General features: G+C 42.6%; 1 protein-coding gene across 1 annotated transcript in view; it reads right to left on the minus strand.

The window, feature by feature from the left end:
- Positions 1–3,838: 3,838 nt before the first annotated feature.
- The window catches only part of LOC147883873 (acid phosphatase 1-like), a 30,145-nt gene continuing 20,881 nt past the window's right edge, over positions 3,839–13,102 (minus strand). Inside the window, exon 4 of the mRNA XM_087398992.1 lies at positions 3,839–4,403. Coding sequence (XP_087255118.1) covers positions 4,226–4,403 — 178 coding nt within the window. The 3' untranslated portion in view covers positions 3,839–4,225. The remainder of the gene's footprint in view (positions 4,404–13,102) is intronic.

The raw sequence follows: 13,102 nt of genomic DNA on the forward strand, positions 1-13,102 counted from the left end.
CTCATTAGCTTTGATCTTAGTATTATGAGCACTATATACCAAAAGTGGACACAAAATATGCTTTCTACTAAGTTTGGAGCTCATTTAGAAAGAGACCAATTTTCTCAAAAATATCTTTTTCAAGCAGTCGAAGTGTATTCTTAAATTGATATATGCCCAAAAGTAATTTGGGTACGTGGCACCAACCTTTCCAACCTTGCTACTAAAAAATAATTAGGTCTAGCTCAAACATACAAGTCCTTAGACCCAAGGTTCTCGTTTGCCCAAGGTGCTCGTTTGCCTAATCTATAACCTCCCTGACAAACATTCGCAACAAGCGCCATTACATCCCACCCACTTTGGTATCCCCTTCTTGAGCTCATCTACCTGGGGACACTCAAAGGACTCAACCACAACCCCAACCCCCCAACTTGAGAATATAGGACCCTTGGACGTGTCATGAGGACATAAGCACCGCTACAATCTAGGTGAGATGCCATCTTTTTGCAGACACTAGCACTTGCTATCCTTCCATGTCATAGCTCAAGATTATACACTTGTTTGAGTTTTGCGAGCCCACTCCTAACAATGGCCTTTGTTTTGAACATTTGAAGGGTCCATTCAACTTTCTTGCAATTTGCTTTTGTGTGACTAACAATCATTTACAAACCAATTACGTCCATTGCATGAAAATCAATGTACTTATGACTATGTACAACTAGCAATAACTAATCTATATTACATGCCACGTTAACAATACTCAACAGACCTCATAAAGCCTAAAGTTTTATGGAGGTTCCTCAATGTGAGTTTAAGGTGCCAAGCCAAAGTGGGTTACCCTTTGAAGTAGCTCCCTTTCACTGAACAATTATAACGTTACCAATTCTTGTTCCCTTGTGGCTTGGTTTATAAGAAAAAAGACCAAGTACTCACTAGAGTCAAGTCACTAGTTTCTAATGTCACATCGTTATGCCTTATGGGACCTTCTTTCAATGACTGCTCGCTTTGTTCCCTTGTGGCCTAGTTTATAAGAAAAAGACCAAGTACTCACTAGAGTCAAGTCACTAGTTTCTAATGTCACATCGTTATGCCTTATGGGACCTTATCTCAACGACTTCTCCCTTAAAAAAGGCCTTATCCACTTGATGGGTTATTTCTCGTATATCTTGTGTAATGAACCAAGGGTATGAAAGGCTATTTTAAAGTGTCTTGGAAAAGTATGCATGTTATGAATTCTAGGCAAATAATCCTAATTTTCCTTATCAAGATCGGTCCTCTATGCTACTATGTGATCTAAGTTATTTGTGCTCATTTGCATAACCAATTACTCTCTATTCTCGTTCTCGTTGCTCTTAACAATCTTCATTTTCTTTGTCAAGATTAGTCCCACATGGTCTACTTCTCGTTTGTTGCCTATCCAATTACTCTATACCCAAACCCCCATTCTTGTTACTCTAACCAAGCGACACTTAATTTTGACATAGTGGTCAAAAATGTCATGTAGGGAGCTTCAGTGAAGATATGCATCAAAGAGAATTCCCATAGCAAGAATTCTACTAATGAATCCTAGGGAAGGTCAAAATTACATGATTCCTTTCCTCCTAGTGTGTTTGCAAAAGATACATTTCTACTTGTTTGGCCAAATTGTAATCTTTTGCATGGAGAAGAAATGTAGTTCACATTACACAAAAAATACCCACCATCCCGATCTTAAAGGTTGGTGTTCCTAACATTTAAAGGAGCTTTTTGATGTCACTATGTTTATGGCTCTATACAAATGCCTAGGCCTTGATTGGCTCCTCATAGATTATTTTACATGCAAACTAGAAGTAATTAATTTCCAATGTTAAACTATTTTATATATACCTAGATGAATCTAGGAATATTCCCAAACTCGTCCTCTAAAAACACAACATAGTGTAGTTTCAATCTCACGATAGTCACTCATAAGATTGAAAACCACAAACTCCATCACGCATAGCAGGGACTAGCTACTATGACATACCCACTGACGTCATCAACACCCAACAATGGGTGTAGACCATAGTATAAATGTATGCTCTCACACATACAAATCCACACACCCACACATACTTGAGCATCCATTTATACAAAGTCTTTGTACTGAGTTTCTGTCAGCACTCCGGAGGTGAAGGGCAAACTCAGCCATGGTGAAAGCTAGCACTAAAGGAGAAGGCTAATCAAAAGGTAGTCCAAATCTCTTCATTCAAGCTACAACTGTTTGTGAAGTCTAAAAAATTTCATTTTAGTCTCTCCCAAACGAGCATCTAAATCTAAATCTAGCTCATAGGGCAACGCACCATTTAAAATAGAAAGAATTATCGCAATACCAGCAAGCCGCAACTTGGACGAAAACTTCACAACGTGAAATTTGCATGTCCGCTAATACGACAGAAGCATATACCTAGATGAATCCAGAACATTCCCAAACTCATCCTCTAAAAACACAACATAGTGTAGTTTCAATCTCACGATAGTCACTCATAAGATTGAAAACCATAAACTCCATCACGCATAGCAAGGACTAGCTACTATGACATCCCCATTGACATCATCAGCGCCCAACAGTGGGTGTAGACCATAAATCCACACACCCACACATACTTGAGCATCCATTTATACAAAGTCTTTGTACTGAGTTTCTGTCGGCACTCCGCAGGTGAAGGGCAAACTCAGCCATGGTGAAGGCTAGCACTAAAGGAGAAGGCTAATCAAAAGGTAGTCCAAATCTCTTCATTCAAGCTACAACTGCTTGTGAAGTCTAAACAATTTCATTTTAATCTATCCCCAACGAGCATCTAAATCTAAATCTAGCTGATAGGGCAACGCACCATTTAAGATAGAAAGAATTATCGCAACACCAGCAGGCCGCAACTTGGACGAAAACTTCACAACGTGAAATTTGCATGTCCGCTAATACGGCAAAAGCATATACCTAGATGAATCCTGGAACATTCCCAAACTCATCCTTTAACTATCTTATATATCATAAAAATTAGCATAACTTGATGCACCCAAAAGTTTAAGGTCATTGATAACTAGCCACTTCCATTTTCGTATACCTTGTAAATGAGGTTTGGCTTAGGCAGCTCCTTAGGCTGAAACCAACCTTAGCATCATTTGGCCCATCCCAAATTCCTTCCCCTTTCCTTGGCTCAAAGCAAACATCCTGATCTACAAAAAAGATAATACCATGGAGTGCATACATACTGTAGGTAATGGTATAAACTTGAGACAGTGACAAACTTTCTTGACATGTATCCTCTTGAAAGTATACAATAGGATCCACCTATACCTGCCTCATGACTGCATGAATGCCCAAACAGGGCTTAGATATAGAATTTGCATAGGATTTCCCATATCAAAAAAGAGTATACCAAGGTGAAGCTGATTCATATGCCTATAAGCAACACAAAAAATCAAAATTGGACCTCAGAAGACAATACACTTGTAGACAGTATAGCAGTCCTGTTGTACCCAGAATCCTTAAAAGGCTGTAAATTTCACATACCATGTCAAGCATCAAAAGCAAGGAAAAAAATAAAGAGGGGAACATAGTTATGGAAGTGTAGGCCATTGGCCGAATCTTTCAGGACACAACTATTGAAGTGTATGTCATTGGGCAAAACCATAAAGAGTTACAAATATTAGTCCCTTATGTGATACAAGAAAGCGAGGCCAATCATGGACTTTGTTCACCAAGATTGCTGTTTTATTGTCCTCTTTCATGACAGGAATTTTCAAGACAAGATGCATTTCCAAGTCTTATACTATTAAGCTCCTGGTTTTTTTCAAAAAAAATATTACAAGCAACAGAAAGAAAATTAAGACATACCTACTCACAATGAGATGGTCTATAAATAACAAGAATATCACAAGGGATGGAAGATGTCAAATGCTGATCTTTACAAATAGTAACTCCCATCTTGCCTATATTCCTGAATAGAACAAGAGCATTTAAAAAAGAAAAATCTGTTTCCTTACCCACCAAAAAATGCCACCAGTTATGCAATTCATGACCAGGAAACTGATTCCTAAAATGTCAATGATATGCAACTACAGTGGAGAATTCTACAATCAGTTTCTCAAGCAAAAAGCTTCCAAATCTTTCTTTAGGCATAGCTACTTTCCACAGTTCATCAACAAAACACAAAACCAAGTTTTGGTAGTCAATAGAATACTCCTGCATTGTCAATCAACAAAATTGAAAAGAAGAAAATATTAATTAAAGCACCTGGTACATGGGATTTGGAAGCTTAAACGTCCGATCACCGACTGCTGGGCCAAGAATGTCACTCCATTGATCACCCAAGACACTCTTTATTTGATATCCTTGCTTTTCCAATTCAATTCTTTTGCTTGATTTATAAGATTGAACAGTCGACCCAGCTTCATCGGTTGACCTGCAAACAGTCCGAATAAAAGCTTTCAATCTTGATCAGGCTCTAGCACTGAACGCAATCATTCCCAAAACCCCAAGAAGCACACTACGAAAGCTCCCTTAGACTTGCAGATTGAAGAGTTGGAAACCCAAACTTGTTGATCATGACGAGGCTGTTGACATTGGGCTAGGGTTGCAATGCTAAAAGTAATGGTCTCATCTAGGCACATTACTAGGCCCAAGGCAAGGAATAACTCTGACCAAAAAGAGTGGGTTAGAGGTATGGATGATGTGGCAAGTCAACCTGCCACGTGACCTTGCCATGTGCTTGCATGCATGTTTTCTCTCTAGCTCGCATTTTGGAGGCTGCTCCCTGGGCTGTACGGCTTCCCTCTCCTACCGGATATCAATTCTCCATGCATTTCGAGGGGGATTGCTGGCTGTACAGCTGTTTCTCCCTGCTGGTGACCTCCTTAGCTGCGGATTTCGGCCCTTCTCCCTCTCTTGTGAGCATTTCAAGGCTCTTTGCTGGCTGCACAGCTCTCCTCTCCTGCCTCGTGAGCATTTCCACACCTGAATTCTGCCCCCCTCTCTCTCTCTACGCTGCCGATTTCTCCTGCTGGCCTCTTGCTATGTGGATCTGCTGCCTCTTGCAGGTGTTCCAGCCTGGAATCGAGTCCCTGGGAGCTGGTTCAATGCCTTTTGGAGCTGATTCAAATTTATTGCTGCTGCCTTCTGACTCCTTTGTGGCTGAAGGTCCACTGTACACTATTGGGGGCCTGTACAAAGGATAGGTGCGAGGCCAGAGGTCGCCCCTCTTCCATGGACAGCAGGTAAAGTGGCTAAGACCTTCATTTGGATGTTTTTTTCACTTTTGAAGTTCTTTGTTTCTTACTTGTGGTTCGAATTCTTCTACTCAATTCGGGCTGTAATAAGACACCCAAACACAGAGGGCGTGCCAAAATTGAACCAAAAGGTTAATTCTGCCCTTGTTGTAAAAGAGCACATTCCATTGACAGAAGAAATAAAGAAATACTGAAAGTGGCACCGAAGTTTTTGGGGCCAATCTGTGTCTCGTGTATGGTTTATGAGCAACGGCATTCTAGCCTCCCTTCCAGTGTTTTAAAGTTTATTTCTCAGTGGTTCTAGCTAAAGGAAGTGCCTGAAAGTGATGCATTATGGTTGTAATGAATGTGGATGACAAGTTAGTTGTGAATTATTGCCCTTTAGTTTGCTAGAGACCGGTTTCCATGGTTCCATTGCCGGGAAAATCACAATTTTCTCACATAGGTGAGCTCTAGTAATGCTGGGAAAAGAAAGCCTTCGCTGCATTCTCATTACACCCACAAAGTTCAATCACAACGGTGAACACGCCCAGTAATCGGGAGGACTCAGAGTCTTTTAAATATAAGCCATGGTGGAAAGAAGAAGAGAAGCAGGATGATGAGGAGCAGCATGTTCCCTCAGAGCATGCCACTAAGGTTTCCCAAGATGAGGCAGATGAAGTTGAAGAACAAGATGCACAAACCCTTTTTACGGTACAGCTGGCAGGTGCAGTGGGCACCTTGACACAATCAACTCAAAACCTTACTGAAATGTTGAAAGTCCCTCCTAAAAGTAAGAAGATCGCTAAGAAGAAGCAAAAGTAATTGTGATTTTATTGAGGGCTCGGTAGTCAATGCACATCCGCCAAAATCCATACTTCTTAACCAAAAGCACGGGTGAGCAAAAGGGTGAAGAGCTGGGCTGAATCAGCTCCTTCTCCAAAAGATCCTTGACCTGAGGAAAGATGTTGAGGCATATGTGAAAGCATGCATCATTTGTCAAAAAGTAAAATATGAAAGGCAAAAGGTGTTGGAAAGGTCACCTCACCATCTGTAAGCCCCCATATGAGGAAAGCATGGGGGGTGGACCTGGGAACTGATGGAAGGCCACATGGGCAGCACGGCTGCCATGGGGGCAGATCAGAGAGAAAAAGGTCAAGTACCTGGATGCATCAAAGTGGCTGCAACACATGGCATTAAGACCGTGGCAAATGGCGATGCATACATGGTATAGATCTGGCCTGGAAGAGGCAGATCTGGAGCAGCACAAGATGCCAGGTACAAGCGCCTACATGGCAAGCTATCTAGCAAGGCGTGTGGATAGGCACATGGCCTGCAACATACCCTAAAGATGGCGCAGGAATATGGCAGGACAGAGCAGCAAATAGGTCGGCCAACAGTAGGGCTGGTTGGGGCTGGTTGAGCTAGTCAACCAAGCCTTGGTTAGGCTGGTCAAAAGGGTTGGGTCCCTGCCTGGAACAAAGGCTGCAAACGGCCTAGTAAAGACCCTTATATATGGCGGGCTGGTGGGGGCAGCCAATCAGGTCAGTTTTGTGCAGCAGACTGGTCGGCCATTGAGAGACTGCCAGTCCGCTATTTTGACCGAGGCCTTGGGCCTATAAAAGGAGAGGCCCTGGGCCTCACAATTCATCCAACAGTGCAGCCTTCCAAGAGCAGTAAGGAGCAGCAATATTATTTGCTGTTTTTCATTGCTCAACAGTTGGTCTAGCTCTAGATCAGAGTAGATTAGTTCATCCATAGAGGAGAGAACTCCAAAGCAGACAATCGAAACCATGCCCAAAAATTCCCGACTCATTCCTACTCGGAGTGAGTTCCTACGCTCACATGTGGTTTCACATCATATGTCCTGAAACCCGACCATCTACACATCAGCGAGCAAATTCCAGAGTTTTCAAAGGCATTGGTAGCTTGTTCAATGGGCAGATTGCACATCATTTCATTTTGCACTCACATTGCCTTCATTGTAAAGCCTATTGGCTATTTTTTGGCATTTGTGCATATTATTTTGAGCCTTGTAAAGCCTCTTGGCTAATCCTGACATCATTTGCCTTGTAACAAATCGAAATATATTACAGTTCTATCTCACCGACAGTTCAGTTTGCAACTAATACAAACAGTATTTTGCAGCTGATTCAAATAGTGTTTTTCACAGGCACATTGAGTACGATGTTGCACCATGTCTACCACTAGCAACCTCAATTTGGAGACATCTGCTAAGTTAGATAATTCTAACTAGGGCACATGGAAATACCGAATGGAGACCATTCTCATACTTCAAGACAAATGGGAGTATGTCGATGAGTCTACACCTCAACCATCCAGTGTACCAGCAGCAACTGTCACCATTGCTGCAGCACAAGTAGAAGGGTCATACTTGCACCAACGGTATCCACACCTGCAGTAGATCCTGCTATTGCTCGAGCACAGGCAAAATGGGACAAGAAAGACAAATATGCATATCGTTTGATTAAACAAAACATGCAAGATGTCATGCTTGGACAACTCAACACAGTAAAGACATCCAAAGAAGCATAAGATATGTTCGCAGCTCTTTATGAGTCTAAGAACACATCCAAGATTCTCGCATTGAGAAACCATATCAACCAGAGTTTCCGCAACAGCAATGAAACTGGTCATGCTTACGTACTCAAGATCAAGGATTACAACTATCACCTTGCAACAGCAGGAAGAGAGAAAAGCATCATGGTTGGCTATAGTGAAGAGAGCAAAGCATACAAGCTGTATGATCCCATCAATCGAAAGGTCATAATCTCCAGAGATGTAATATTTGATAAAGAATCAGAATGAAAAACATCAAGTATACATGAGATTGTCACACCAATTACTCAATCACCAACAGAAAAGGTTAATGAAGAAGAGCAAGAATTGCCAGAGGATCCACCTACAGAGCAGCAACTAAGACAGTCTACCAGAGAAAGTGGCCCACCAACAAGATTGACATATGCTCAAAAAGGCAAAGCAATTCAAATTGAAACCATAAATTATACTCTTATGACTACCATCATGGCTACAGAAGAGCCACTGTACTTCGAAGACAAAGTTGACAAGCAAGAGTGGCAAACTGCTATAAATGAAGAAATGGAAGCTTTGTACAAAAACAATACACCAGGAAAGAAGGCCATTGTAAATAAATGGGTTTACAAAGTGAAGTACAATCCAGATGGAAGCATTGAAAGATACAAAGCCAAACTTGTTGCAAAAGGATTTGCACAACAATACAGTCAAGATTATGATGAGACTTATATTCCAGTAGCAAAGATGGACTCCATAAGATTTTTTATATCACTAGCCACACTCAGCAGATGGAACGTATACCAGCTAGATGTCAAAATGCTTTTCTCAATGGTTACCTAGAATGAGGAAGCCTACATGCAGCAACCAGCAGGGTAAGTTAAACCAAGAAAAGATCATCTTTGCCATCTCAATAAAAGTCTCTGCAGCTTAAAGCAAGTACCCAGAAGTTGGTACAACAGAATCAACGAGTATTTTACTAATCTTGGGATACATAAAGTCCAATGCAGATCATGCTCTCTACTACAAAGTTCAAGGGGAAGACGTTACTATTGCACTTCTGTATGTAGATGATCTAATTGTGATAGGAAGCAATGAAAGCTTTATGGACAAGCTAAAACAAGACTTATTTGCAGAGTTCGACATGAAAGATCTTGGGCTTATGCACTATGGCGTGGAATTGAGTTCAGGAGAGACCCAAACAACACCTTCATGAGCTAGCAAATATATGTTGGACAGTCTCCTGAAGAAGTTTCGTATGGCAGATTACAAGACTTCAACCCCTCCCATGGAACAGAGGTTGAAACTTACAAAAGATCCAAAAAAGCCTACAATCAATGATAAGTACTATCGGGAGCTCATCGGATGTCTTATATATTTGACTATCACAAGGCCATATATTTGTTATGCAATAAGTTCACTTGCACATCTTATAGCAAATCCAAAACAGTCTCACTGGAATGCAACCACAGAGTCTTAAGGTACATCTGAGGTACAAGACAGTTGGAATTGAATACATCCAAGGTTGCATGGATACTGTGACAGTGAGTCGTGACTATGCAAGAGATCATGAGACCAAAAGATCCGCACAAGGATATGCATTTTTCCTTGGTCAAGGTGCTATATCAGGGTTGTCAAACAAGCAGCCAATTGTTTCTTTGTCTTCAACTGAAGTAGAACATAGGGTACTCATAACAGGTGCATGTGAGACTATATGGCTCAAAAGACTATTGTCAGATACAAACTACTTTAATGAGTCAAAGCCAATAATATATATGTCAGAGAGCACTTAATAAGAGAAAGAGTGTTACTTAGAGACATCAAACTGCAACATTGTGAGAGCAAAGATAATGTTGCAAATATCTTTACCAAACTGGTTGGGAAAGAGCTTTTCGAGAAGCACCAACAAGCTCTTGATTTGACTCAAAACGAGAAGCACCAACAAGCTCTTGGTTTGACTCAGAAGGACATTCCCATTGAAGGGGTGTGATGGAATATAATGTTCAATCCTTCTTCGATTCCTTATAATCATCATCTTGAGGGAAGGCCTACTTCATAATGTTGATCTTGAGGGAAGATGTTGAGGATTCATCTCAACACCCTATGTGTTGGGGTAAAGGCACATTGCCACCCCTTTTATTAAAGTTATGACACCTATGACTGTCTTAAGACAGTCATAGGGGGAAAAACCTAATCCTAATAAAACTTAAGAGTTTGTGGTGTGGCTCATCACTACACACCCGCACATTTTGGAGTCTGCTCTCTCTCACTCTCTCCCTCTTGTACTTCTCCCACTCACCTTCCCCTCTCAACTGGTATCAGAGCCAGCCTCACTCCCTTCCTACCCCTGCCTACCCCTCCCTCTCCACTCCGTCTACCCACTTCCCCTACCTCTTTGCCCTAGTGGCCAGCAGGGCTGCAGCGAGGCAGCGCAACAGCAGCGCAGGGCAGCGCAGCAGGCAGCGCGGGTCAGCGGGACAGCAGGGCAGCAGCCAGCGTGCATCGCGGGCCAGCGGGACAGCAGGGCGGCAGCGCATCGCGCAGGGCAGCGCAGGCTGCAGCGGGCAGCGCATCGCGCAGGCGCAGGCGCCATTTCGCGCGCTGTACAACAGTACGGACGTACGTCGTCCGTACATCCGTACGAACAGACGTCGGCCGTACAGCCGTACGGACAGCCTTCTACCGTACAGTACGGATCGCCGTACGGACTGTGACAGGGAGTTGCTTCCGGGTTTTTTTTTTCCGACAGGGAGGTGCATTTTCTGGTTTGGATCTGCGTCAGAGGAGTACATTTCGAACTCTCTCCTTGGATCTGTACTCTGCTCAAGTACAGCGAGGAGATTTGGGTTTTACCTAAGGTGCATTGCATTGCATGAAGTACAGCAAGTACTTTCTCAGTTATTTTCTTTCTGCGTGGAGGACTTGTGCACAGATATCGGGATTTATGCATCTGACAGAGGATATATGCTTTTACTGGGTTTGAATCTCAGTTTACGAGTGAGCAGATCATAGGGCTTTTGCCCAGCAGTTGATGCTTTGTATGCCTTGAGGTAGTGTGGTGCCAGAGTGCACACATTTGTCTCGATTTCCGCAGTGTGGAGGTGACATTTTCTTGCACGTCACATTTCTTGTGCAACACTCAGAGAACCTCAGTTGAGCCACGCTTGGCCAGGGCGCATCGAGTTTACTCGGTCCCTAACTGTCCATCGTTGACAGTGCTCAAAAGGTTCCTCATTGAGCGTTTGTACGTTGGGATCTGTGTATGTCATTTCTACACAGGGCAGTATTTGCATTACACTGTTAGTTGATTTTGTCAGAGAGATTTGCACATTGTATGCCTTATCCCTCATTGTTGAGGTTATTTTCACTTGGTACAGGTGTCAAATCAAGGGGCTTTTGCCCAGATTTTGCTTGAGAGCACTTGAGTTACTGTTTGAGACCTTCAGATGCATTTTATTCCCTTGGCAGAAGGGTAATTGCTTGGGATTTATCCCATTTTCTGTTGCAGGTTTTGTGACAGGCTGAAGTGTCTGGAGCCTTTTTTTTTCAGTGAACAAAACAGTTTATGCCAAGTGGTTTATGCATATTAAATCAGTGCAATACCTCGTCTGAGGTGGGAGAAGTGATCAGGACAGCAATGCAGCAGTGTTTTGTGCCTTGTCAGCTGATGATGCACTGTTAAAGCACTTGTGGAGCAGCTGCAGCATTCTGCAATTACTGTTTTTATGCAGCATTCTGAAATTACTGTTTTTATGCCTATTTGAGCACGGTATAGTGTGTCAGAAGGTACAGTAATTGGAGAGAAATTTTCTGTTTTGCTGCAGATTTTCTGACAGTAAAAACAGCACTATTGTGAGTGCTCCTGGCTCTTGATAGAGCAGGTTTTTTCTGAGAAATCAGAATTTTATTCAGTCTTTTTTTGACTTACAGGAAGTCAGGTACTTTCCTTATCTGATATGGCATCAGGGGGAAGTGAATCATCAATTCTGAACATAAAGAAGTTGGAAGGGGCACACAATTATGCATTATGGGCAGAACAATGTTTGAATGTACTTCTGTTAAAGAAGATTTCTAAGCCCATAAGGGTGAAGGGTGTCAAGCCATCTGACATGACAAATGATGACTGGGAAGAGCTTGATTTGTCCACAAGGGCAGCTATCATGCTTACTATTTCTGACACTCTTGTGTTCAACGTTCAGGCTGAAAAGACCTCTTATGGCCTATGGCAGAGGCTAGCAGAGTTATATGCCCAAAAGAGTTCAGCCAGTAAGGTTTATTGGTTGAAGAAGCTGGTTGATCTTCGCATGAAAGAAGGTACAGCTATGACCTCACACTTGAGTGAGTTCAATGCCATCTTTACACAGCTTATTGCACAGGGATTGAACCTTGATGAGGAGTTCAAGGCTACTTTCTTGTTGTGTACCCTCCCTGAGAGTTGGGACACTTTCAAGACCACCCTGTCAAATTCGAATGTCACTCTTATGTATGCTGATGTAGAGAGCTCTCTCCTTATGGAGGAGATGAGCAGGAAGAATAATGCGAGCAGCAAGTCTTCAAATGCCTTGCAGGTACAGGATAGAGGCAGGACTCAGCAGAAGGGCAGATCTGCTAGTAAGTCCAAATCCCGCAGTCAGTCCCGTGGTAAAAAGGATATTGAATGCTTTTATTGTGGCAAGAAGGGACATGTGAAGTCTAAGTGCTTCAAGTTCATACGGGATCAGAAAGCCAAAAAGGCTGAAACAAAGGATGCAGGCAGTGGAAGCAAAGGCAAAGGCAAGGCCAAGGTAGATGACTTGGATGCAGTGAATGTTGCAGCAGAGGACAGTGACAGTGACAGACTTGAGGTATTATGTTCTTCTGCTGTAATTGCACATACCTTGGTTATTGATGGCCATGACATGCACACCTTGCTCTTGGATTCAGGTGCTTCTTTTCATGTTACTCCTCATAGGGAGTGGTTTACTTCCTACACAGGTACTCATGGAGTTGTTCACCTTGGGAACAACTATGCATGTCAGATTGCAGGGATTGGCAGTATACAGATAGTGTTCCCTGATGGACGCACATTTATGCTTGATGGTGTTCGCCATGTGCCGCAAATCAAGACTAATCTGATTAGCACTGGCTTATTGGATGACAGTGGTTACCACACCACATTTGGGGATTCCAAATGGGTGATTACTGATGGCCAGGTTGTAGTGGCTGAGGGTTTTAAGAGTGATACCTTGTACCCTCTTTATGTTTCCAGTGTGGGTAATCATGTTGTTGCCATAACCGAGCTGCCAAAGGTTTCATTGTGGCATAGCCGGTTGGGACACATGTCTGTTAAAGGAATGCAAGAACT

Source organism: Dipteris shenzhenensis, chromosome 27, assembly GCF_047967505.1.
Source record: "Dipteris shenzhenensis isolate YYH24624 ecotype China chromosome 27, Dip_SZ_1.0, whole genome shotgun sequence".
In the NCBI taxonomy this organism is placed as follows: Eukaryota; Viridiplantae; Streptophyta; class Polypodiopsida; order Gleicheniales; family Dipteridaceae; genus Dipteris; species Dipteris shenzhenensis.